The 14,815-nt window shown below is 38.8% G+C and overlaps 1 protein-coding gene across 15 annotated transcripts in view; it reads left to right on the top strand.

Annotated features, from left to right (window-relative positions):
* FOCAD (focadhesin) overlaps positions 1–14,815 on the top strand; it is a 371,528-nt gene that overhangs the window by 92,867 nt on the left and 263,846 nt on the right. For 7 of the 15 annotated variants that reach the window (XR_011995525.1, XR_011995524.1, XM_072728177.1 and 4 more), the window contains exons 2-4: positions 2,093–2,181; positions 5,048–5,122; positions 7,128–7,282. Coding sequence is in view for 9 of the 15 variants with exons in the window: in XM_072728177.1 (XP_072584278.1) it covers positions 2,125–2,181; positions 5,048–5,122; positions 7,128–7,282 (287 nt within the window). In the remaining 6 variants the exon portion in view is untranslated. Of the gene's footprint in view, positions 1–476; positions 613–1,224; positions 1,415–2,092; positions 2,182–5,047; positions 5,123–7,127; positions 7,283–14,815 lie in introns of those variants that run through there. The other 8 variants (XM_026001466.2, XR_011995523.1, XR_003235359.2 and 5 more) reach the window with 2 other exon arrangements.

Here is a 14,815-nt window from a genome sequence, read left to right as displayed (position 1 = left end):
GTGCCAATATGTTCCCTACAGAGTCCTTTTGCTCTCGTGGAAATCTCTTCATCCTAGGTTTCCCGGGATACACTTTGGGAAATTGTTTTATGATATTTTACGGATTTCCAAAGAGCAAAAAATTATTCCAAGAAGGGGGAGATGGACACATCTGGGAAGTTGAAGAAATTATGACAGGTGTAAACTAATGAGTAGATTTTAATAGGGGATATAATTTGTAATCTTGGAACAAGCTGTTTCAGTGCTGTGAAATGTCAAGTTCGAGGGAATAAAGTTGGCCCTGGATATTGGAGAAGAAGGCTAGGATATAGGATATATTCAGAAAGTTCAGCTTTGGGGAAGAGGAGGAAAGTAGTAGAGTCATGCGTTCAACACAAGGCACCTCCATTTGTGAGACCAGGAGAGCTTGGTTTTGTGACTTATTTTTATAAGGTAATCTGGACTACCTGGAATTAAAAAAAAAATTTTTTTTAAAGTAGGCTCCTCGCCAGCAAGAGCTTGAACTCACGACCCTGAAATCAAGACTTGAGCTGAGCTCAAAAGTCAGGTGCTTAACCAACTGAGCTACCAGGCACCCCTGGAACATCTTATTTTTCAAAGTAGTGTAATTTGGTAGGTTCATTGCTGCATGGACTGGATATGTTGAGACCCTTAGGAAATCCTCTTAGAATTGGAGACTTCTCTTTACCACCTTGTCCTCCTTCATCCTTTTTGTATACTTGAAAAGATTTTCTTTCCTTTCCTTTTCTTTTCTTTTCTTTTCTTTTCTTTTCTTTTCTTTTCTTTTCTTTTCTTTCTTTCTTTTCTTTTTTCTTTTTTCTTTTCTTTTCTTTACTTCTTTTCTTCTTTTCTTTCTTCTTTTCTTTCTTCTTTCTTTCTTTCTTTCTTTCTTTCTTTCTTTCTTTCTTTCTTTTTCTTTCTTTTTTTGAAAACTCAGTAGGAATGAGAGGTGTGATGTATATATTAAAAGTTGGTGCTGGGGATCCCTGGGTGGCACAGCGGTTTGGTGCCTGCCTTTGGCCCAGGGTGCGATCCTGGAGACCCGGGATTGAATCCCACGTCGGGCTCCCAGTGCATGGAGCCTGCTTCTCCCTCTGCCTGTGTCTCTGCCTCTCTCTCTCTCTCTGTGTGACTATCATAAATAAATAAAAATTAAAAAAAAAAAGTTGGTGCTAATTGCTTGCTTTTTTTTTTTTTTTAAAGATTTTATTTATTTATTCATAGAAACAGAGAGAGAGGCAGAGACACAGGCAGAGGAAGAGGGAGAAGCAGGCTCCATGCAGGAAGCCCGATGTGGGACTCGATCCCAGGTTTCCAGGATCACACCCCAGGCTGCACATGGCACCAAACCGCTGCACCACCAGGGCTGCCCAATTGCTTGCTCTTTTAGCAGATGAGCAATCTGTTTCAATGTGTGAGTTTCTAGGTGATTTTTATACTTCCTGAAAAAAGCTCACCTAGGCTTTACACTTGTTACCAGCAGTTGGATGAGTACTTATATGAAAGCTTGCATCAAACTGTTGTATAGTTTAAGCAATTTTATAAAAATTTGATTCTTTTTCCCTTAGAAGTTTTGATCTATGAAAGAGTTTCTATTTTTTTGAATAAAGATTTTATTTATTTATTAGAGAGAGAGAGAGAACAGAGGGAGAGGGAGGGAGAGCAGACTCCTTGCTGAGCAGAGAGCCAGATGTGGGGCTCCATCCCAGGATCCTAAGATCAAGACCTGAGCTGAAGGCAGATACTTAACTGGCTGAGCCACCCAGGTGCCCCAAGACTTTCTATTTCAAACATGTGGTTGAACTTTTAAAATCATCTTATTTAGGTTTGAGCTTTTGGATTTTTGGGGGGTTTCAGTAGTGTGAATTAATCTGTTCTAGGATTTACTCTAAAAAAACCAAGAGTGGTTGAGCATTGTAGTTTATTTATCAGTCATGGCATTTGTGGGCTAGAGTGGTTGCAATTACACTATAGAGCCCTATGCTTTATTTCCATTGTTGTCTTTAGAATGAATTACTTTCATGTTATTTGAGGAATAATTGGTTTGAACTCCTTTTCCAGACTAACAAATATTCTTTTGTTTTGATTACAGTGTCTCCATGTATATATTTAAGAGAAGCAAAAATGTCAGATGATATCAGGAAAAGGTTTGAATTTCCAAATTCTCTTATCCAATCACAGGTAATTTTTACTTATTTAATTATTTTTGCTTTCTGGTAACAAATGAACTTTACATTTTTAACATATTTTATTCTATATGTAGAATTCTGTATATATATCACTTCATTAACTTTTATGTAAGTTAACTTGAAAATTTATATTCAAGGGGTACCCAGCTGGCGCAGGCAGTGGAGCATGTGACGCTGGATGTTGAGATTACTTTAAAAAAATAAAATGAAAATGTATTTGTGACATAGGAAAGTGAATATTTGAAATTGAACACTCTCAGCATCTATTTGTATCATACTTTTCTTCTTAACATAATAAAACCTTGCTTAACTATGATTCCCCTAGATCTGTGTTTTTTTTTTTTTTAAGTCTATAATTAAGTGTTGGGAATAGAAATAAATGGTTATACATCTACAGAGTATGAGAGATTGATATTTAAAATGGTATCTTTTACCCCTGTACAACTATTAAGAATATGAAATTTTGACCATAATAACAAACATTCAGTAAGTAAAATATCCTGGATGAAAGAATTTGATGTGCCTACTAACACAGTCAGGGGCTGGTGATAATTTATCTTAGAGAGCTTTTCAATTATTAGGACTCAAACAAAAGTGGTTAGTGGTGAGCCTTCCACTAATGAGAAGCATTCTGGTTAGTCAAGGTACCATAATAGCTTACTGTCTTTTCTTGTGCGAGTGAAGCCAGGGGACCAGCAGGAGCCAGCCCGAAGACTGAACGACTTACAGCGTCTTGGATGCTTGCAGCTGTTTACTCCAGAGATGCCTGCTGTGGGAATTGACTTAGCTGGGTAGTGGGGAACCCTTCCATGAGGAGTAGAACACTCCTTATGCAAGATTCCCTTCTACCTGACTGGGTTGGAGTCCTATCCTGTGCGGCACAGGTCCTTACCATAAAGAGGAAGATGAAGACTTGGAAGATACATCGTCCACAGTTTTTATTTTTCTGTGCCTGGAGTCCCTTCATTAGCATAGATAACCAAGCAATGTCTATGTGTGTTATTGTTGAATTAAGTGAGAAGTGTACATGTATTTTTTTTCATGGATGATGTCTCCTTAAACTCTTCTATTATGGAAAATTTAAGTAACAACAGAGGGTCATTTACCCTTGGATTTTGTGCTTTAAAATCAAGGTAGCCTATATTCTCTGATTTGTTAGAAAAAAAACATGGAAAGGCAAACCGGAGAAGTTGGACCTAGTGGACAGTTGGGGGGATGTTGGTCAGTAAGCTGATCTTCCTCTAGTCTTTTTCTCTAAATAGGAACAGGAGCTTTTTTGAAAAAAAAAAAAAATTAATTTCTTTTTGTCCCTGTTGTGTTTCATACTAGTTTTATGTGGTTCTTGCAATTGTGCCCTGTTTTCTGAGAATACTTCTTATTCTGTAACCGCTGCTTAGTGTTAGCACCATATTTCATTGATTCACACACCTTTTTTTTTTTTTCACATTTTAACATCTTTGAAATTGGGCTGCATCTAGTAACTAGTGGCAGCAGCTGTTACTGTTCGTATGGCCTGCACAATTGTGAACTTGGCCATGACGTTTGGAAGGAACTCTTTCATTAATATAAAATCAAAATTCTGAATTATCATGTGCATTATATAACATCAATTAGTTGGCAGCCTTTCTTCCTTAGTTGTATGTAAAATAAGGGTGCATCTTGAAGTTGATGTCCATTTATATTCAATGAAATATGGTATATTTTGTAAACAAGCACTAGAACTGTTCACTGGTTTTCAATTCTTGTTACTATTCCTTTAACTGGGAGGTAAGAGACAGTTAATTGATCTAAACTTTTTATTCTGTAAATGAGTGATTTATATTACAAAACTGAGATCATCAAGCATTGAGGTCTTCTATCTAAATTTCCCATGTGTGAAATACGAAAAGAAACAAAGAAGGGGGGGTGCAGCGTTTTTTGGTGAGCTTTTCTGGAGACTACAAGACAGGGATTCACAGATGTATCCTGCATTGGTCCAAATATGAGATCAACACTTGGTACAGTTGGAAAGTTCTTTCCAGCCCATACGCAGGATGGCTGTCACTGTTGCTAGCCTATAGTTCTAAGACAGCACAGCAGTGCTGGGTAGTGGTGAGGAACCGAGAGAATGGAGTTGAGGTGGTAGGAAAGAATGGTATTTATGTGTTTATGTCATCAACACACCTCTCTAAGAGTCCTTAGATTTAATTTTGGGCTTTTTGCCCAAAGCAGGGTATGGGACAATTTTAGAGATTGATGAAACCAAAAGCTTATGAAAGAGCTAAAGCCTATGAGAGAATAATAAATTAAATCCTAGAGCCTAAGCGAGAGAGAATGGTTGTGGTAGGGGGAGACCTCTTGGTTCAGATTTGTATGAGTCATGGTCATAAAGATAGGGATGAGTTTTCTCCATCTTCATTAAGGGCATGATGAAGCATGATAGATTTCATTTAGATGCAAAAATGATTTTAAAAGCTGTGGAGTTTCTCATTTGTCTCGTGGTTTAATGGATGAAGCAATCTCACATTATTTTCTAATACTAACTGACAGCAATTTGAACTGAAAATCTGGCTATTTTCTTAACATGGATGAACTATAGTTTGCTTATTGGGATAAAAATGCTTACTTTGAGCATTGTTATGAAGCTAAGAAGTTATATGTACGTAGAATGCCTAATTCAGTGCCTTCCACAGAGCATACTCTCAAATGAATGGGAATTTTATTACTAGTTGACTGCCTGGCACACTGATACTCCTATCACCTAGTGGTTTTTTTGTTTCATATCAACTACTACTGACAGGTGTTACCTTCAGATGTGCTAATTGGAGAGAACTTCTGATCCCATGTATTTACTTTTTTTTTTTTTTTTTTTTTTTAAGGCTGTGGGTCATCTTATTGCTGCAGTTCTAAAGGAAAATGGTTTTTCAGAAAAGATCCACCAATCCACAAACCAGGTCTGTATTCAACTTTGTGCTTGACTTCTATTCAGATACTGCTGCCAGTAGTACATAGGCACTTTTTTTGTTTCAGGTCACTGCAGAAATGATTCTGAACTGGGTTGGTTTGTTTGGTTTGTGATGTTATTCTTCCAAATTCTTTACAGTTTTATTTTATTTTATTTATTTTTAAAAGATTTATTTATTTTTTATTCTTGAGAGACACAGAGAGAGGCAGAGACATATGTTGGTACTTGCAGCTGAAGGAAAATTTGCGTACCATGCAGAGGATAGTGCTAAGAGATGAGTGCTAAGAGTTGAAGCAGTGCTCAGCTTACTGAGATGTAGACCACTGGGTTTGAGTTAACTAGTGTTGTATATTTTGATCTGATGATTGGAAACTCCACTTATGTAGGTGCTCTCAGGTAAACTCTGGAGAATATAGATGATGGAAATAATAATTTTTTTTTCATAACAGAAATAATTAATTTCCCTTCTCACACTGCTTTTGATTAGCTGCTCCAAGTTACATCTCTTTACAGCTTCAGCTGCCGTGTTGAAATAAGAGTAGAGGCAAACTTCACTAATTGGCATTTATCTGGTATTCGTATGTAGTCTTCTAAATCAGGTTTTCTGAGAACGCTGATTTTAATCCTGCTTTAATCACATTATGTACTCTGAGATGATCTAGTGGTTTTACTTAAACTGCCAGGATTTATTGAATGTGTCAAATCCCTCTGACTAACTGTTTTCTCTTCTATTAATACATGAATGCTTACTTCCATGAGAGCACAGTAATGCCTGAGGCAATGTTTTTTTATTCATTTATTTCGTTTTTCTGGCTTATCACGGGGTAATGACATTTAGAACCCTCTGATATTGGCCATACAGGTGCATAAAATTTTCTTCTGAATAAAAGAACTAGAATATAAATATTTCTTTCCTGCAGTGACTGTTAACTGTGTTGTTCTGGTATAGTGGGATTGTAAGATTAGAAAGGCTCTCAGAGCCACCTACAGTGGGAAAGTGGGCACAATATGATGTTGATTTTATTCTTTTAGTTATTCTGTGGGAGCTGAGGCTTTCAATTTTTCTTCTCAAATTGTATATTTTTCTAATAACTTATGTCAGGAAGTGGGAAAAATAGCGTCATGATGTGCTCTTTGAAACAACAACAACAACAACAACAACAACAAAAAGAAAAAAACCAAAAACCAAAACCAAAACCCAAACTGCATGTAAATCTAAATGGACTTACCCCCACAATTCATATATGGGTTTATCATTAGTTGTGAACCTCTGGTACGGTGGCTCATGGCTTCTTGAGGAAGTTGGGAAAGCTAGAAGCTCTGCTTTTATAGGATTTTTGTGCCCTTTTGATGCTTTTCTATGGAAGATGACAGTTTCACAGTCTGAGGGGACAAAAAGTCAGTTTATTTTTTGACCAAAACAGTTTTCTGGGCTCTTGCTGGAAGCCATGGAACTGGTAGCTTGCTGGCATCCTGTTATATTTCACTGTCTTTCCTCAGGGGGCAGGGACATTGTAGGGGATGGTGGGGTGCATGTAGGTGATAGAGTTTGGCAGGACAGCAGAGACATGTTTTGGAAAGGTTGTTGCATATAGGGCTTGAAGCATAGGCACGAGTTGGTGTTCAGCCTACACTTAACTGCTATGCTGATACTGATGGTGTCTGGTTCAAGGACTTGGTTGGAGCATGGTGCTAGAGCCAAGTCTTAGTTTTGATCCCCTGTCAGTTTCGTTGGGTTGTTCCAACTCAAGTCATACCTCTGTCTGCAGCCAGCCTTATTTTATAGCCGAGACACCAGAGGAGCGAGAGTTGTTGTATCAGAACACATCTATTACCTCTCTTGGAAGATTGACTTTCGTTTCTACAAATGATAGGATGAGAGCATCATCTGTGTAGGAAAGCTAGCCCACTGTGACACTTCCATGAATGGCTGGGGGTATGCATTGCCTTTGCTTCTCATTGGAAGTGTCTTCTAATCACTGGTTTGATTTCAGACTCCAGCTTTGAACTTGCTGTGGGAGAAGTGTTGCAGTGATAATGTGGTGGTTCGAACGGCCTGCTGTGAGGGTCTGGTGGCCCTTGTTGCTCAGGATCATGCAGAGTTCAGCTACGTGCTCAATGGGATACTCAACCTGATTCCCTCGACCAGGTATTCTTTCCTTCATGTCTGATCAGGAAAACACTTAAATTTTTAGGGGAAAAAAAAAAGTCACTAATTTGCCATTAAAGGTCAACATTCACTTGACTTGCCAGTTGTTTTTCTTTTCCTTAAAATGTCATGCAGTGGATATTTCATATATGCTGATTTAAGCTCTATAGTTTTGGAATTTGTGATCACTTGCTGTACTTAAGCTTCAAAACTGTGCTTAAATTTGTCATTGCTCTATAAAAAAAAAAAAAAGATTTTATTTATTTATTCATGAGAGGCACAGAGAGAGAGGCAGAGACATAGGCAGAGGGAGAAGCACGCTCCCTGCAAGAAGTCCCATGCGGTACTCCATCCCAGGACCCCGGAATCATGACCTAAAGGCAAAGGCAGGTGCTCAACCACTGAGTCACTCAGCACCCCAAAATGTTAGGTTTAATGTGTCTCTCTTTTAACTTACTTGATCTTAAGCAGGCCATGTAGATTTTGCCTTATGCCTTTTTTCATATGCAGGTAAAGGTATTTGTTTCCCACTAAATAGTTTTCAAATGCCTTAAAATTCATAAATATAAAATCTACTTGCATTGTATGGTTGTTTGTACTGTTTATATTCAAAAGTAAGTATTAGCAGCTAAGGGGCCTGGGAAATGTCTCTGTCTATGGAAGGAATAATTAAGGCAGGTTAGTTTATACTTTTTTTCTGTTTGTTTGATATGTAAGATTTTATTTTTAAGTAATTTCTACACCTACCATGGCACTCGAACTTAAAACCCAGAGTTCAAGAGTTGCATGCTCTACCAACTGAACCAGCCAGGCATCCCACATTATAATTTTGATTCCAAAAGCTTATGTTAGAAAATTATGCCGGTGTGAGATGTCCTTTCCACATCAGTATAAGTCTGTTCTTACTGTTGTAAACTGAAAAGCATAAGCTTTGCTGATAGTGGATCAGCATGTCATCTGTATATATTATAATTTTTCAGTAATCTTAGATTTTTTAAAATTTAGAAGTGTATTTTTTAGGATGCCTAGATGGCTTGGTCAGTTAAGCGTCTTACTCTTGATTTCAGCTCAGGTCATGATCGCAGGTTGGTGAGATCGAGCTCTGTCTCAGGCTCCATACTCAGCTTAAGATTCTCTTCCTTCCTCTGCCCCTCTCCTCTCCTCCCACATTTAAAAACAAAAGTGTATTTTTTAAATAAGCAACACAGTCACCTGGAAAAAATCCAAAAGGGTATAAGGCAAGGTGTCTATCTTACCCCTATATTTCAGTTTTTCTCCTTAGAGACAAAACTCTTACCAGATCTTATTACCTTTTTAAAGTTGTATGCACATATAACTGACAATTCATGTGTATATATTTTTCCTTAAGAAAAAGCCAAAATTAATAGCCTTACTGTACATAGTATTTTTCATTTTTCAGTGAAAAAATGTATCTTAGAGACCATTCTTTAAAAAAAATAAAGTGCTTCCTAATTTTTTTGAGCTGCATACAGTTCCATTGTTTGAATATACCATAATTTACCAATTCCCTATTGTTTTCATTTCTTTTTTTTTTTTCAATTAGAGGTAGTGCCATTAGTTTTCAAGGGTCTTTGGAAACATGGTCAAGACATAGAAGGAAGCCTTGTATTTTCTAGTAAACATATATAGGAATTAAAAAAAAATTTTTTTTTGAAGATTTTATTTATTTGAGAGAGAGAGAGAGAGAGAGAGAGAGAGAATGAGTGGTGGGAAGGAGCATAGAGAAGGGACAAACAGACTCCCCACTGAACAGACCCTGAGATCATAACCTGAGCCAAAGGCAGCTGCTTAACCTATGGAGCCACCCAGTACCCCTCATATATAGAAATTTTAACAATTGGTGGATCCTGGGGGCAATTTTTTTTTTTTTAATTTCCTTTCTGAAAATGTTCTTGTCTAATGTTAAGCCACAGGGAGATGTACATTGGGTAGATGTTGAAGCTAACCAGTTTAATTTTTGAATCAATTTGATGATGAAATGTGTTATATAAGGGCTATGTTTTCTTTATTGTTGCCAGTAGAGATAATAATGATTTGTGAAGAATTTTTTTCATTTGCATTATTTCAAGTAGCAGAGCTTTGTGGTTTGCAATGATTATAAAGATTATACTTTGCATTGTTTATGTCTTAAAAAAAACAGAATGAGAAGCAAATTTAAGAAATTAAATTTAATTTAATTAAAAACAGGAGACCCAACCAGCCTTCTCCTTCAAATGCTGTTCAGGGAATTTTCTGACACAGAAAACCATCTTTTTACCATGCAAGTAGAAGCAAAAAGAAAACTGGGACACCAGTACTTATATGGCACAAAATAGACTTTAAAACAAAGTCTGTAACAAGAAACAAAGAAGGACACTATATAATGATAAAGAAGACAATCCAACAGGAGGATATAACAATTGTACATATTTATGCACCCAACATGGGAGCACCTAAATATATAAAGCAACTATTGATAGATATAAAGTAAGAAAACAGTAATACAATAATAGTAGAAGACTGTAACACCCCACTTACATCAATGGACAGATCATCCAAACAGAAAATCAACAAGGAAACAGTGGTTTTGAATGACACATTGGACCAGATGGATCTAACGGATATATCCAGAACATTCCATCCAAAAACAGTGCAATACACATTTCTTTTCAAGGGCATGTAGACATTCTCCTGACTAGATTACATGTTAGGCCATAAAACAAATCTCCATAAACTCAAAAAGATTGAAATCATGTCCGGCATCTTTTCTGACCACAACAGTATAAAACTGGAAATAAAAATGAAACAAACATACGGAAAAACACCCTCCCCCCACACCATCTTCATCTTTGGGATATAAAAGCAGTAATGCCTTTGTCATTTCCCCGTGCTTCTTGCCTGAGACAGTTTAGATCTTCAATTTCCAGCATTTAAATTTCTACTTGTCTCTGGATTTCTGTTCCTAAAAGAGAGATTTATCAGAATCTAGAGGCATCCTGGGAACAGAGCCACACAGTAATTGCTCAGCTTTGATGTAGAACAGTAATTCTGTAGTGTAATCTTTTTATTTTGCCTACCTGCTGGCACAGCATCCTTCAGGAACTGAGAGATTTAGAGAGGGAGGGAGGGAGCCTAGTGAGAAGCAGCCTTCTATAGAAGAGAGATGTAGAGAATGTAGCTTCTGGAGCTTTCTCAGCATTGCAGGAAATGTTGAAAGGTGCAAGGAAAGATGGAAGGAAAACTCTGTGAGGTCATCTCCCCTAGCCTTATAACCTGCTTCCTGGCCCTTTGTAAATCTAGTCTATAAAATTCTCTTGGATCATGTATGGAAGGGTCCTCCCCCCCCAATTCACCCTGCAATTTGAGAAACATTGGTCTAGAGCCTGCTACATTGTATAGTCTAACTTTGCAAAAGACTTGACATTTGCAAAGCTCTGGTTGTCTAAACTTCAGGGAGTGGCTGGGAAAGTGTCTGGCTCTGTTTGAGAGACTGTCCCCTTCAAAGGAATAGTTTGATGTCTAAGAGTGTTCTCGGTTCAAAGCTGAGGCAACATGAAACAATTGTAAACTAGTTTTTATAGCTTCTGTAAACAAAGAAATGGATTTAAGAGGTCTAAAATGTTCTTTTAATCAGTAAGGAAATTTGGAAAAAAAAAAATTATTCCCTAGGGAGGCTGAAGGACAGAAGGGGGACCGCAAAGGAAACACAGTAAGGAAATCATTATCACCAGTTAAATGTGAATTTTGAAATTAAACAAACTGAAATTAAAGTGAATGCTACATGGTAGCATGTACTTTACTTGTCTCTTAAGGAACTGCTTGTTTTAAGTTTAGATGGTTTTTGATTTTGTTTATTTTTGTTTTAACATTGAATGTATCCTGAGATAAAGATTCCCAAAGCAAGTTTTTCCATTTTTCTGTTCTTAGATTCTCCCCACCCCACCCCCCTTAACTGCACTAGCTTCTAGAAAGCTCTTGCAGCCATTGTTACAGTTGCTTAGTAACGGGATTGTGCATAAAAACTGTACTCTCCTGTGGAACCAGGTATTCAGTTTTCGATATTGAGATGTCATGACAGCCTGTAATTTCAATTCAACTGCTTCTCCAGCTCCTTCCTTCTTTTAAAAAATGTGTTTGGGAGGACGGTTATGCGCTAGATACACTAAGCTAGTCCTCGATTGGTGCGCCTTTTGTGCTTTTAAATAGGGGAGAGACCTGCAATTTATGTATTTGGGGAAAATAAAGTGTGTTAGGTGTGAGAGATTAAAGTCTGCTTTCTGAGATTCTTAAAGCAAAGCTTACTTTGTAGTTTTGTTTTATTTTTTAAAGATTTTATTTGCTTATTTTAGAGAGAGAGAGGGATAGAGAGCAGGAGCAAGGAGAGGGAGGGAGAGGGAGAGGGGAAGGGAGAAGCTTGTTCAGACTCCCTGCTGGGCTCCATCCCAGGACCCTGAGATCATGACCTGAGCCGAAACCAAGGGTTGGACGCTCAACTGGCTGAGCCACCCGGGCGCCCCACAAAGCCTACTTTTCAATGAAATCTTGTATAGAATATTAAAAATGCCCACAGTAGTCCTGGCTAAAGCTGATGAATTCAGTGAGTCTTTGCTCATGGATTGATGAAGGTCCAAATTGGTTAAAAATGATCCTAAGAACTATTGGGAGCTAATATTTAAGAGTAATTTAGTGAGAAAAATGGTCTCGGGCAGCCCGTTTGGCTCGGTGGTTTAGCGCTGCCTTCAGCCCAGGGCCTGATCCTGGAGACCCGGCATCGAGTCCCACGTCGGGCTCCCTGCATGGAGCCTGCTTCTCCCTCTGCCTGTGTCTCTGCCTCTCTCTCTTTCTCTCTGTGTCTCTCATGAATAAATAAATAAAATCTTAAAAAAAATTATTGTCTCTCAGGATCTTCTCTTACATTGCTGTTCCTTGGGAGACTTGTTTTGTTCTCTTATAGGCAACAGCTAGCAACTGAGGAGATAGTGTATTTATATATGAGGCATTTCTGTACTATTTAGGTTCTCCGTTTTTATTTTATTTGACAGGAGATGAAGCATCAAGGAAAGATGCCTTCATGAGGTTTCTCCAAGATTTAAGGGGTGCAGACATAGCTTGGTTGGTTGGTTGGTTGCTTTCTATCCTTTTTTCTTCCTTCCTTCCTTCCTTCCTTCCTTCCTTCCTTCCTTCCTTCCTTCCTTCCAAGGTTTTATGTGACATAGAGAGCACAAATAGGCAGATTGGCAGGGAGAGGGAGAAGCAGACTCCCCACTGAGCAGGGAACCCTATGAAGGGCTCAGTCCCACCACCTTGGGATCAAGACCTGAGCCGAAGGCAGACATTTAACCGACTGAGCCACCCAGGGCCCCAGTCATAGCGTGCTTTCATCTGTAGTTCGGGGGTGGGGGTCAGTATTTTTCTTGAGTTTGAGATGGTTTCAGGTTTATATCTATGAGGGTATCATTGCTTATTTCGCTCTTATCTGAGAGTGACAGAATCATTGGACCAAGTCTGTTTCCCCATCGTGTCTTCTAAATATTCCTGTGAGCTCTTTAGCTTGTTTCCAGATGTTCCCCTTTTCTTTTCTCCAATCTTTTTTCTTTTTCTTTCCCCCAAATCCCAGAACCTTGCTCAGCTTGCAGCTCGTAACCAGAAAAGTGATTCCAGGCACTTCAACCCCCCCCCCCCCCCCCCCCCCCCCCCCCCCCCCCCCGTCTAGGACATTCTGCCCTATTTCTTTTCAAGTTCCTTGATCTCGTTGAAGGCTTTGTTTGTCACAGAATCTTCCATTGTAAAAGCCATGTGTTTGTGCTAAGATGTTTCTAGGTGATTTAGAAAAGCAACTACTGAAACACATGTTACTTTTATAGTGGAAAAAGGCTTCAGAAGAAATCAGGCTGTTTCTGGGGACTGAGAAGACAAATGAGGATGCAGAACTTCCCCAAGCAAAAAGTCAATAGCATTATATTTCTTGGATTTTTTTTTATGCATTATTTTTTGTCATTTATTGAAGCCTGGGTTCCCCAGAATTGTTTTTTATTTCCTTCCTTTCTTCCTGGTCTTCTTTGTCTCTCTTTTCTCATATAATTTTATAACAAATTTAGAAAATGATTTGATCATTAATCTGGTGTTTAACATTCTCTTATTTGCTGGTGACTTACTGTGCTTAAGGCTGACCGGTTGTCCTTTCTGGTGAAGAAAGGGACTTGGCCGCATTTGTACCATTTGTTGCCATCATACCCTGGGATGCCCCCTTCAGAGATAATTTGTGTCATTCTCTTCAACCCAGACCCTTGTAATTCTCATCCCTGGTCAAAAAATTAGTGTGGATACTTCCTTGTCCCTCATATTTAGAATATTTCAAAAGCAAGGAACCAAGCATTATTTGTGGTCTTTCCAAAAGGAGATTGAGCAGGGGCACCTGGGTAGTGCAGGCTGTTCAGTGTCTGCCTGCCTTCGGCTCAGGTCATGATCTCAGGGTCCTGAGATCGAGCCTGACATCCGGCTCCCAGCTCTGTGAGGAGTCTGCTTCTTCTACTCCCTTTGCCTCTCTTCCTGCTTGTGAGTGCTCTCTCTCTGTTAAATGAATGAAATCTTTTTTTTTTTTTTTTAAAGATTTCATTTATTCATTCCTGAGAGACATGGAGAGAGAGGCAGAGAGAGAGGCAGAGGGAGAAGCAGGCTCCTCGTAGGGGGCCCGTTGTGGGACTCGATCCTGGCCCCAGGATCATGACTTGAGCCAAAGGCAGACACTCAACCACTGAGCCACCCAGGTGTCCCTAAATAAAAAATAAATGAAATCTTTAAAAAAAAAAAAAAAAGGAGACTAAGCATATATGAGCAGTGTTTAGAGTTGTAATCCCATCAACCTCAAACAAAGGAAACCTGATGTGTGCTATTCATATGCACAATAGTAATTGTGCTATATTTATCTAGAGAAAAGTGATTTTTGTGAGTGGCTTTAATTACTGTAGTTTATACAGCTTGACCAAAAATGTTTTCTTTTGTCTTATTTATTTCTTTGGAATACACAACATCATTACTGACCCACCCTCCCTCTCATGATAAGATCTGGGTCTTGGCTCTTAGGCCCAGTGAAAATTGAAGTTCCTTTTTGCATTGCCTCTTGCTACTCTGCTTGTAGCACAGGCCTGAAGTTTCTGTCACTCTCACTTAGAGGATTCTTGAGTCAATTCAGCCTGTTTTGGCACCCACCCAGGGAAGAACTGTTCCAGCTGATCTTCACTGAAGGGCTTTGGCAGCAGGTTGCTGAGTGTGTTAGGACTCTGGGCTACAAGCTACAGAAACCCACTTGAACTAATTTGAGCATAAAAGGGTTGATTTTTTACTTTTTTTGGTAAAAGGGTGTCCCCCAGGACCTCAGAAAGGAACTGGATACAGACTGTGTTTCTCCCCTCTTGCCAAAGACTGTTTCTCTGCCTCTCATCAATAGGGTGCCACCTGCCCTGAGTCAGTACCTCTTACATGTAAGAGACGGCCAGACTGAGGTCGGCCACAGTTACAGATTTCCAAGGACCT

The sequence above is a fragment of the Vulpes vulpes genome, chromosome 12 (genome assembly GCF_048418805.1).
Source record: "Vulpes vulpes isolate BD-2025 chromosome 12, VulVul3, whole genome shotgun sequence".
In the NCBI taxonomy this organism is placed as follows: domain Eukaryota; kingdom Metazoa; phylum Chordata; class Mammalia; order Carnivora; family Canidae; genus Vulpes; species Vulpes vulpes.
Note: the sequence above shows the minus strand (reverse complement) of the source record. Positions and strands in the feature narration are given on the sequence as shown.